This window comes from Argiope bruennichi, chromosome 4 (assembly GCF_947563725.1).
Source record: "Argiope bruennichi chromosome 4, qqArgBrue1.1, whole genome shotgun sequence".
Lineage (NCBI taxonomy): Eukaryota > Metazoa > Arthropoda > Arachnida > Araneae > Araneidae > Argiope > Argiope bruennichi.
Genome location: NC_079154.1, coordinates 57,477,084 through 57,489,647, shown reverse-complemented (window position 1 = coordinate 57,489,647; position 12,564 = coordinate 57,477,084). Strand labels below are relative to the sequence as shown.

The 12,564-nt window shown below is 30.7% G+C and overlaps 2 protein-coding genes across 2 annotated transcripts in view; one reads left to right on the top strand and one right to left on the bottom strand.

The window, feature by feature from the left end:
* The window catches only part of LOC129965373 (nyctalopin-like), a 223,958-nt gene that overhangs the window by 185,738 nt on the left and 25,656 nt on the right, over positions 1 to 12,564 (bottom strand). The window lies entirely within an intron of this gene.
* LOC129966271 (uncharacterized) lies at positions 11,846 to 12,406 on the top strand. The gene has a single exon (XM_056080686.1). It carries the CDS (start codon positions 11,846 to 11,848, stop codon positions 12,404 to 12,406), a length of 561 nt encoding a protein of 186 aa, XP_055936661.1.

The window sequence follows — 12,564 nt, the reverse complement described above, 5'->3', positions numbered from 1 at the left end:
ACTGCGCAGTTTGAAGTTAAATTATTTTTGAATATTTTTCAGAAAGGAAAAAATAAAATAATCAGTTAGATACAACATTTACTTTTGGCATTTGACTGTGAAACTCTCCTAATTATTCCAATAAAAAAGACATGAAAACAACCTCATAGCAAAAAATCTTCATCAAAATTAATCAAAGAGAAAACCCATTCTATTGTAAAATATAGTTGTTTTGCAAACCATAAAAGCAGTAAAATATGTCCTTATAAATGGTATTCAATATATAAGAATAAGAGTGCAGAATCCATATGCAAAATATTGGCGCAATAAGCTTTAAGAAATGGTTACATCAATATTTAACCTCAATTAAATCTGAATAAAATTAACAAATCAGTTTAAACAAATATCTTTTATTAAGATATTTTTAACAAATCATTATCAAATGATAAAATTTCAAACCTTGCTCAGTAAAAAAGATGCTGAATCAATTAAAAGGATTTCAACTGCATATTAAATTTCATTAAAATCTTCTCAATTGAATGACAATTTTATAGATATATATTAATATGAAAGTTTACTGATTTCATGATTTTGATTTATAAAGTTTATGTACATATTATTTTTGATAAATAATTGCATTAAACTAAACATTATCATAATAACCAAATTAAGCTACATCGCTCAATATAATTGTACGTTTACTTCGTTGTAGAAAAGAAGCAATTTTATTGATTTTGATGTCGAAAGTAAGGTATTTTATCTTAACTCAAATCAAAAGTAGCCATTGTTTTCTCTACATTAATGATGTTTCATATCACATCCTTCTGTGCTTAATAATAATTAAAAAAAATTGTAAATTATTTTATGACGGAAACGTTTTAAACGACTATCTGATATTCAATCTAATTTTATAAAGTATTCTAAATCATATACGAAAATAAGACAAAAAATGCCTACATACTTTAGACGAGCAACTGCTAAATTCCTCCTAAAATAAAACAAGAATGCTGCCATTTCTTATACCTTCTTCGTAAACAAAACTCCTATTTCAGCATTCCGATCTCGTCTTTTATGCCTTAAGCTGCCGGCCTCCGTCCAATAACAACTTTCAACCCAAGTAAACGGCTACTTTGTTTTAAGCTCCCGCTATTTTTGTGCTGCGATTTGCTTGTGTAAACAACATCGCCGAAGAATCATCTGTTACTGGCAAAGCTTTCAAAAGGGGCCTTCCAAGTAATTGGCCATCGAGACGCCGAAGCCGTTAAGCTTTTAATAAAACCCCTGTCACAGATGCGGAGTGACTAATCCCCTCATTAGGCACTAATCCCTTGGAATAGTCGCGACCCTCTTATGCCGATAAATAGTCCTGATCCTTATAGTCATCAATTCCCACCCTAATACGATACCGCTTTTAATGCATTTCAAACCCGATTGCGTTCGGCAATCGATGGCGATTAAATAAATATAACTGGAATTGTGTATCCTGAAGCTATCAATTTGCCGGTTACAATGGAAGGTTCTGGTAATCGTGCTCCTTAAGTCTTTGGTCCGGAAAATATGGAGGGAAGTGTCTCCAGTCCGGCAACGAATTAAACGGATTATGATGGGTTATCATCGTCTTTCCGGGGTGGTTGCTAAGTTACCAAAGTGGATGGAACGAGTGGATGGTGTGATGGAGTAGTTTTGGTCAGTGTCTCACTAAATTGATGGTTTGGGTCGTGCGGTTTAAACGCAGTGGAAGCTCTTAGCGATGAAGAGTGGCCGCCTCGCTTATCTGCCGTTGTAATCGGGAATTTATAGGAGTGTTTAAGCTGTGAGGTAGTCAGTGGTAAGAGATATATTTAGAGCAGAGATGAGGCATTTTCGGCGAGAGGGAATTTTCTATTATTATAATGAAACACCTGTTATACACGCAAGTCAGCTATGAATTTATGTTAAATGTTAGAGATTTGCACATTTTAACTTTTCTTTTATATCTATGATTTTTTGGAGGAGAGTTCCATTAAATAAATATAATGTATGGAATCCTTAGAATACTTTATCCTAGTACATTTTAATATTATGATCCAGGCAATATCATGAAAAAAACTATTTTATAAGAATAAACGCTGCCCAATGGAAATACTGCTCTGACAAATCCGCAAAATCATATGTAACATACAAGAGGCCCACTTAAATATCTTACAACCCTCTTTACCTTCTGAATGTCAGAATCTACAGTCATGAAAGTAGCATCTAGATACAGAAAACGGCTGTGCGCTAAATAATTCCAATAAGCGCTTTAATAGTGCTATCTGGTGGAAAACTCAGGAATTAGCTTCTTATCTAGAATAGTACTAGATGAGGGAGGGTGTCAATTACAAAGTTGTAAAGTGTTTTTAATTCAGCACAAAAATACACCTGCTTCACATTAATAACAAAATACCCAAAATGTTTGTTTGTGATTTTCGAAATTTCTGACGTCACAAAGCATGTTAAAGAGACAGAGAAACAACCAATCACAAGAACTGCTCTTCGTCTTCTTCAATACAAACTGTAAACATACTTGAATTTAATATCTGTATACTTTTTAGCATGTTGGTTAGTGCATATCATAAACAATAATAATACATCATTAAAATTCAATGTTTGAAGAAAGTTTTATTTGTTGATTGAGTAACTTCCATAAGAAAAGATATGTTAAGGTAATTTTCTACTTTTATTTTATCTTGTTCTAAAAGTTTAAGCAAACGTGTCTGCAATTTAGCGTTCTTTTCTTAATAGTAATGTGCAAAATGTCTTCTTCTACTAAATTGATAACGTCCTGCAAATTTGTAACTATGTACAATCCTTATAACATAATATTTTCGAAACAGAATTCCACAATTTTTCGTCTTCACGTTGAACATAGCCGTTTAATCATCGTTGTTACTTTTGCCACTTGCCATATAGAAGCCCGCTGACGAAGCAACAGATTTGAGCCGAGCTTGTGCTGTATCTTCTGAGGGTAAAAGTCTGTGAGTACCCGAGGGCACAAGGCTGACTTCTAGCTCATGTGAAGATGACATGTGTTACCGACTTGCATAGCCCCTTTTTACAGGGGTGGTGGTGCTCTTTCACATGCCTCACAGATCTGTAAAGAACGACCATGTCCGAACCAGGACTCAAACCAGGGACACCCAGATCACGGGGAAGAAGCGCTACCTTTAGGCCAGAACGCCGACGGCGATTAACTATACAACTTTTATGACTATAGATGCCTTCATTCTGAATTAAAGGAAGTTTTAAAAGGATTTAAATTGGCATCTTGTGTAACCGAATCTTGAAAAAATTACTTAGAGAAAGATTTTTGCCAATAAAATTTGATAATTCTTCATTCATTATTATTTCCATATTAATTTAAATATAAATACGGTTACAATTGTACATATTTCTCTTAAAGAACATGATAAATATTTTTAATATAAGTATTAGAGTCAAATTATAAGAGTGTAATAACTTTTAATTTGAAAAATTGTTACGGTTGCAGGCATTGTAAATGGGAAAAGTGGGAAATAAATTATTATTCTGGCCACTTAAAGCTGCCAGAATAATAACTTTGTTTTCAATATCTTTGTGAAAGATGATGATGCTAATAATAGATATAATATGGAATGTAGTGCTCATTTCAAAATTTATGTCTCTCAATTTTTGTTCAAAATCTGCAGATTGAAAAAATATTTTGCCAAATGTTTATTAAACTGTGTTAAGTAGTGTCAATAAAATTTTTATTTTCAGAGAATAAAAATTTATTTAATTTTTCGATAACTATATATTTAAAAATTCGTTCAAAACAGAAAAGTAATGATATGTATTTCAGAAGACCTTTCAACTACTGAATTTTCTTTATTCATGATGACAAATAGTACCTATTTTCTGAAAGTGTATTATATATTAAATATTAAAAAAATTACCCCACGATGATCTAAGCTGAATAGTTTTATCAAACTTTAGGTAAAATTCCTCAGTCAACATAAAGAGCTTATTTCAATTTCAGCATCAGCAAAAGAGAGAAAACAAAACAAAATAGTTATACTATCACAAACAGTTCTGTGAAGTTTTCCATCTCGAGCAAAAAAAAAAAGTTTTCAAGACTCACAATTTAAAAAAAAAGCAACCGAATAAACGTAATAGTTCTTTTTAGTGTTTTGAAAGATGCTGCCTGATTTTTATAAACCAAATTGCTCTTTTGCAGCACAACACTTACTTTAAATCAAGCCCCTCGAATTCTCCATTGAGAAATAAAAGCCAAGCATCGAAACTTCTGGAAAGTGAAGGGTTCTTGAGATGATTTTAGAGCCGCCATCGCGCGAAGCTGTGGTAAAAATCCCATCAGTGAAGAGCGGCTCATTAATTAACACTTGAGAAAATTGCTTCGAGAAAACCGAGTATGAATTTTATGCGATAGAATAAAGTTTAATTGGGCAAAGGAGAATGTGGCCCTCCTTCTTTTTCAATCTCGACGCAGTTGACTTTCCTCTTCCGAAGCGTGTAGCTGGAAAAAACGATGACAATGGTGTGCTATTGGAAAATGTGTCGTGCAGCATCATTAGATTTTATTTATTCCCTTATTCAGTTTATTTTGTTTACAACTACAGAATGCGATTTAGTAGAGAGCTAAAAGAAAACTCTTTACAAAGGAGAAAAAGAAAGAAATTGCTTTTGAAAAATGAGAAAGTTCAAGAATTCAAAGAGCAAGATTAAAATTCTTCTTTTATCAATCGAAAATAGTTGAAAGTTGATTTTAAATATAAATTTTATTTCCGCATTAAAATGAGATCTAGAACTCAGACATTCTATAAATTTTTATTGGAAAGCGAACGAGTTTAAAATTAGAACACTTAAGGAGACCTTTATAAAAATCGCTAGATTCCACTGACTCATCCATTGATTAAAAAAATCAATACTAAGAAATAAATTTTACGTTTTTTAGAAGAATAGTTCCTTTCATTAAGAATAAAAACTGAATTGAAGAGGTTTAGTAGTTTATCTGTAGAAGTAAAAGACAAGGTCAGCCGTAATCATTTAAGAAATGGAAATGCAGTGTCAGCAAAATGTAAAATTGAATCTTAGCCTTTGGGCATTCTTGAATCTTAATTAGGATTCAAAGAATGCCCAAAGGCTTAGAGTAGAATTTGAATTTGCATTTAATATTGGGAACAAATTTATTGGTTGTTTTCAGAGTAATATTAATTGCAATCAATCAAAGCTTCGCTTTTAATATTTTATTGAAACTATTCATTTCTTCAATTTATATCTTCTTCTCTTTCGAAAACGTTTTTGAGATGAAATTGCTGTGCTTTCCTTACTCGTAGTTACGTTTCATTTCATGTCAAAAGTTTTATCGATGCACAACAAGAAAAAAAAGCAGCAAATTCGAATCATATAACCAAACCATGTCCGTGTTCATGCTTATAATTTTTTCAATATGCTCTTTAATATTGTTACAAATCTGTAATATTACTTCCTTGCGTAGTTAGTTTCATAATAAGAAAGATATTTTTATAAATATTTGAATAGAGCCAGTTGAAGGATCTCTGCTCTATTCGACCATTCTTCAAATTGGTCAGCATATTGCAACAAAAATGAAGATTTGGAAAATTACAGGAAGCAAGGCGATATCTCTACTAGGAGTCAAGAGGTAGACATTTTTTTCTAGATTTTTCGATACTCTGCCGACAATCCTATTTAAGCGGGAGATTGATCAGGTAGAATAAGTCAAATAAATTCTGTTTTCAGAGTGTTGATCAGGAAGCCAGATGGCTGTCTGTTGCCACTTTGGTAGAACACTTTTGTGCTTTTGCTGTTGCAGAGAAACGATTTGCTTTTTGTGGGTATTTTGTTGACTTTAGCTGTGTCTTTGTGCACTCTCCAAATGTGTTTTGCTATCTTTGTTTCATGTTTCCTTATCAAATAAGGAATATAGTACTTCTGGCACCATATACTAACCCGACGATTTTTCTGCAAAAATATTATTTCTGGATATTCAAGAATTTCTTTTAGCCGTAAAATTCCATAAACTAGCGTCATCTCAAAATGCTATTGAAAGAATTTGGGGCCCAGTTTTTAATGCCAAATATCATTAAATTTGTTGCTAACCCCAAGTTATTTCTGACCACTATGTTATGATCCATATTACAGATAATCTGAGAAAATTTCGAGTACATTGGTGAAAGAAAAAACTTATAACGTGATTAATCTGTGAGCGATAGAATTACCTCATGTGACACATGGAAAATTGCAAGTTTTAACACATAATATGTAACTCCACATTGTCTACCATTTTTAGATGCTTTTATGTTGTTGTTTTTAATCTGGTGAAGAATTTCCGTATTAAATTGGCTTATCAAACTTTATCTCTCTCTCACCATATATATATATATATATATATATATATATATATATATATATATATATATATATATATATATATATATATATATATATATATATATATATAATTTGGTAATAAGCTAATTGCTTTCAACTCGAGAAAAAAAATTATGTCGAAATGCTAGTAACATATTGTGACACATGCACTAGTAAGTGTTAATTATTATAAATGGACTTACAATCTTTAAATGAAAATCTGTTACAGTTGATTCAAAGAAAACTACAAAATGGATCGTTTCCTAATTTTCTTTTAGTAAAGTATTTTTTTATCGCAAATTATTTTTAAACTATTCTATACATTTTTTTTCTTCTTATTTGTAATATGCAGTTTTACGAAAAGGATCGAAAACAACTTCAGAAACTAAAAGTTTTCTTCGCTCAAACTGCTGAATTTTACAAAATAATACAGCACCTCTCTTCCAGTGTTAGGTAGAATAAAGAATATAATTTCATGCAAATTTCAACTAAGCGGGGAAAATAATTTATGCGTTTCTTGGCAAAAAAAAGCTTTACAATTAATCGTGTTTTGATGGCGAAAGGTTCAGAAGCACTAAGTGGTTCTTTAGAGAGACGGAAAATTTACGATGCCGACGCTATTGAAATCTCATAAATATGCATGAACAAAAGTATATTAATCGATGCTAATGTTCAAATGAAATTTCAGTTTTCCGTAAAGAATAGTTCAAAGAATCCCTCTTTTGCTAAGGAGTAACTATTTATTTCAACCGTAGGATTACTAAGGAAAAAATTTTCAATTAACGATGTTGCAGAATCTCGAAAACAAGTGAAATATTTTTATTCATACTGCGCCATTGTATAATTTTAATTTATTTGTTCTAAAGAAATATTTAAAATTCCAGAATTTTAATGAACAATATTTAAAATAACACATGCTTCATTGAGAATTCATAAGCTTTATTTGTTCTATAAACGTTAAAAGAATTATGGGATTTTTGTAAGAATATTTGGTATTTTTAATATGAATCAGAAATGAAGTGCATATTTTTCATATTTCTGAAATATTAAAAATTTATATATATTAGATTTCCTTCTCTTGTTATAATTTCTTTTGATCATAGGAGTATTTTCTTTAACATTTTCTTCAATTTTTTTAGCTTACTCAAAATCTGTATTTATTAATTTTTCTCTTATCCTTTTCTAATTTACATCAAATATATATGTTTCCACATAACTTAAAAAATTATGTTTAAAACTTTGAAATCGCTTCAAAGCTATTAAATTATATACATCTGATTGTCTGAAACCACCCAATCAATCAATATAAGGTTAAAGAAAATAAGTAAGTATAAAGAAAAAATTCTAGCATTTCATATCGAAATATTTTGCTATAAATTAATCCTGTTCGTTTCCTTCCAATCAATAAATTCACTAAACCTCACAGCTAACTAATTGACTTATAACAAAATTTTATTAAAAACTTCCAGTATATTCTCTATTTATATTTTTGCATGAATTGTACTTTTGCAATAATCGGAATCTTTTTTTAATATTATTAAGATCCCATTTTAAAGCAGCACTATGGTTAATTTGGAACGAACCTCAAAATTTTGAAACGTGATCAGACGACGAAAACGACACCTAAGCAGGAAGTTCCCTCTGTATTAAAGACTTTTTTTCTCTTCATAACTTTACAGAACACATCTGAAGAGTTTCGTAAATTGTCCTTATACTGCTAACTAAATGTGCTCTTTGAGAATTTACGGAACAGTTTATCTTTTTGCGATAAACTGCTTTTGTTGTTTATAAATATTTTTATATATTTATTAATTAGTTTTTAAAATCCCTTTTATTTATTTATTTAAAAATATATTTGAATGTTCTCTCTATATAAAAATTTAGTACATATTTTGATAATACAACTATTATGAATTTCAATCTTTTTCTTTCTCTAATACAAAAATATTTTAAGAAAAAGTATTGCAATCTATAAAAAATAATTTAAATGACAGATTTTAATAAGTCTCAATGATTCAAACCATTCGAGTTCGAAAAACACATTTTTCGAATTATGTTTCCCTATCTATGAATACAATTACTTATAATCATTTTCCTTAAATCGAAAATAATTTGGTTTGAAAACTTTAAGACCACACCAAATCCTCTATAAAATTTTAAATGGAATCCATTTTTTGAAAATTGGTATATCTGTATGCTTGCACTATCACAAAGGTACACAATAATTGCAAAATGCAAATATCTAGTTAAATAAAATTTGATTCCAAGTTTTGAAATTTAAAGTGCAAATCTGCATCTATTTATAGTTCAAATCCTTCAACAAGTCCATTGACTGTCGTTCTATATATTATCTTGCAAGCACGACAATTTAAATATATAGCTGAAATTTGGCCTGTTACGTAGTTAAAATCATAGTTCTATGCCAAATTTTGTCAAGAAACAAGAGTTCCAAAATGCAATCCCAATTTCCTTCATTGTAAGACGAAGCATAAAACTCTCGTGTGCGAAAGTTAAAAAATAAAATTCCGAACATTCGTGGCGTTTACGGTCTTGCCTAAGGAATGCAATTTTTATATGGGAGAGAGGGAGGATAACACTTTTGTTTGGGAGTATGCGAGAAATTTTCTTGGAGATCAATCCCGTTCTTTTATTAGAAAAAATGTGCCCGATTTCTGAAAAATAGGTAATCACTTTTGGGTCAACCTGTACAATTGTACTGTACTCTGCTTCTTTAACGTGTTCAACATACATGAAATATTAGCATGCCTGACTAACAAAAACTATTCTGTACAGGAACAGTGAAACTAAAAGTATGTAAAATAAAATCATATTTAGCAAGGGTAAAATGTTAACACTTTTTTTCTCTCCTTTTTTATGCATCCACACCCTTCTCTCAAAAGTGGCATTTGGCTTTATTTTGCACAGATCACGTTTTGGTTTGAGAGTAAGCGGGAAAATGGGCGGAGCATCATCGCCACCCAATCCTTTCCCACAACGCCTTGGGGTCTGGAAAACGGCTGTTTTATTCAGTTGTTTTTCCTGAGGCACGTGACGCAATGTTTGATGTCAGAGACACAAACCTCTCTCTCTGTACTTTTCTATTTTTCGAACAAAATTCGCAAAAGGGCGATTGATACCTCGGGAAAGGAAAGGATAAAGAATAATAACGGGGAAAAAGTAAGAAAAATGCGTCACAGTTTCACTTAGGGAATAGCATCCGATCAGACATGCGATTTTTCACTCTTTTCTGTAACTCTTTCGGCGTGAAATAAGTTTGTCACGTCTCACAGAGATGTGTGATTCGTTGCTGTGGAAAAGAACGCTGTGTTTGGAAGAATTTTATTTATGCGTTTATGGTTTGATTGGAAAATAAAGATACATAGTTTCAGAGTGACACTGAAATTCAGCATCTGCGAAGTTCCCTCATTTTAGGCATTCGTCAAATAACGTATTCAAGAGATCACTCTGATTTTCTTGGAGATCTATATTTCAGTATTAGATCATTAAATTTGTATTATTAATCAGTTGAATGCGTCAAAGTAAAACCAAATCTCTCTCACATTCTCTGATTTTTCCAACAATTGATGTATTCTAATAAATTTAGGGTAATTAATTCTTCCAGACTAACGAATAATTTCAATTAATTTATTCATAGGCTAATTTAGTCAATATGGCGAAAGTAGCATCATAATGAAATCGGATTGTCAAATTAAAGAGTCCCAATTTAATTCTTTGGAACAGAATAGAAACAAAAACTAATTAACAGTTATTAACAAAAAAACTATATTTTAACTAATTTCTTGTCCTATTCATTCATAGATTTTGAAATGTAGAAAATTTAATACATGATAATGAATATAAAAACTTTTAACTAATAATTAGAATAAGGCACATTTAATATATATAGTAACAACAATATGCAAATAAAAATATTTATTATCTCTTCAATGCACGTAAGTAAAATTCAAAAATTAAAACAATGAAAGTATTGTTGTAAAATATGCTTAACGATGCTTTTAAAAATATTTAAAAGAAATTTTTTTCCGAAAATAAAACTGAAATAGGTGAAACAACTTTTTTTAAAAAAATTGCCCCAAAGTTATTATGTTAAAATTTAGAATAATTTTTGATTAAAAACTGTAATTAAAATTTTCAAAAACCTTCAATTAATATGTAATTGCTACTCAAGTTTTAATTTTATTTTAAATGTTGTAATTCACGCTCCAAAAATCTGACCTGCAGAACGTTTTGAATGATTTTTTTACCATGCATAGCGCATGATTTAGTGTACAGAGAGTATAACAGCCTGTAAGCCAAACTATGTTAATTAAGGGTCATAAAAGCAAAATGTTGAATATTGAAAAGACTATTAAATTTGTGAAACGATTAATAAGTTTTTAAAAGTATAAATTCTACGAATCATAAAATTTAAGATAATCATAATATTTTAACAAGTACATAAAATAAGCAAGTTCCTATACGTCTCAATATAATCACTCAGACATAAGAATATTTATAAAAATTCTTATAACTTAACTTAGTTAATTCTTCTTAGTTGTTTCTTCTTTTAACTTAGTTATAAGAATATTTATAAAATCTAAATTCTGCTTCAAAATTATTGCATATAAACATAGATGTTGCCAATTTGGAATCGTAATAGATAAATAAAAACAAATTTTCACCAAGTTAATAGAATATAAAAGAAATAACAGAAACATGCAAAAAATGAGTATAAATGTAAAGCTAAATTGGTCAATTTATTAAGAAAAGTACCTCTAAAATGAGGAATAATAACAGAATGAATAATAACAAGGATGAAAATAACATATTTATATACAGGTGGTTACCAAAATAATGGAAACAACTATAGATAATGACATTTAAGAATGCGTTTAGTAAATATTAAACTATAATCCTACTACCTACTATATTAAGCTAAATAAAGTTTTTACCTATGTACGTACTCAATAATTTTTTTTAATATAAAAAGTCTATAACATTTTAGGTAGCTTTAATGAAGATTGTATTCGTAGTTTTATTAAAAGCTTAAAATATCAGATCTCATAAATTTCAAAGAGGCCAAAATGTAGGGGAGGGGCTACTAGTTAGGGCAACTATGACCGAAATTTCCCATCTTTTAAGCGTTTCTAGAGGAACAGTGCCTAAAATCTTGTTATAGTACACATAGAGCTGTAAGCTTGAGCCAAGCTTGGCAAAGCAAAGTAGTGTGCGGATGGAGAAGTTGAGTGAAAGAGACGTGGAAATGTATTAAAGGGGAATAAGATGTCTAAAAAAGAAAACAATGGTATCCAAAGATATCACTGAGCTCAATTACCATTTAGATTCCCCAGTGACAAAATTATAGTTTGGAGACACCTTCACAAGCAGAGAATTTACGGCAGAGCAGCGATTCCCAAGCCATTAATCATAGAAGTTAATCCAAATACTACAGTGGTATTTACACGTAAGTGGCTGTACAATGTCTACAGTATTGATACACATACCCTTTCCGGTTTGTAAGTGGAATACAGTTATATGGTCAGACAAATCATCTTTCATACTTTTCCTGAAATCGGGAAGAGTACATGCTTGGAATACACTAGCACAAGCGTATGATCGTAATTGTCTCCTTCCACCTGTCAGGTATGAAAGTGGATCTGTCATGTTATGGGTAGCTATATCATGGATTTCTGTTGGCCCAATCATAACCCTGAAAGGAAGGATCGCTGCGGAGAAGTATAGAGAGGTTTTAGGTGACCAAGTACATCCTATAATGCTGACTTTGTTTGCTGCATTAGATTGGATATTCCAGGATGATAATGCTCTTATTCATGGAGCAGGACTTGTCTGGTCATCGGTTGATGAAAATGAGGATAAAATGAAGTGTTTGCCTTGGGCTGTACAATCCCCCCTCCACCTCCATATAAACGAATCCTTATGGTCTATATTAAAATGTTCAATCAGGAATCGATATCATTTGCCAACATCTCGCCCAAAATTTTCAGATATCTCCATAAAGAATGGTACAATATCCCTCTAAACATTATTGCGCGTTTGTATGATTTGATTCCAAGGCTTGTATGATTCAATTCTGTATTACTTGTCAAAGGTGGTCCTATGCCTTATTAATAAAGATTCTGGTATTCGTTCGTAGTGTTTCGATTACTTTAATAACTACCTATATATTTATAGTGAAAA

Excerpts from the sequence above, each read along its gene's own strand:
- LOC129966271 (XM_056080686.1), top strand. The coding sequence starts at position 11,846 with ATGTCTACAGTATTGATACACATACCCTTTCCGGTTTGTAAGTGGAAT.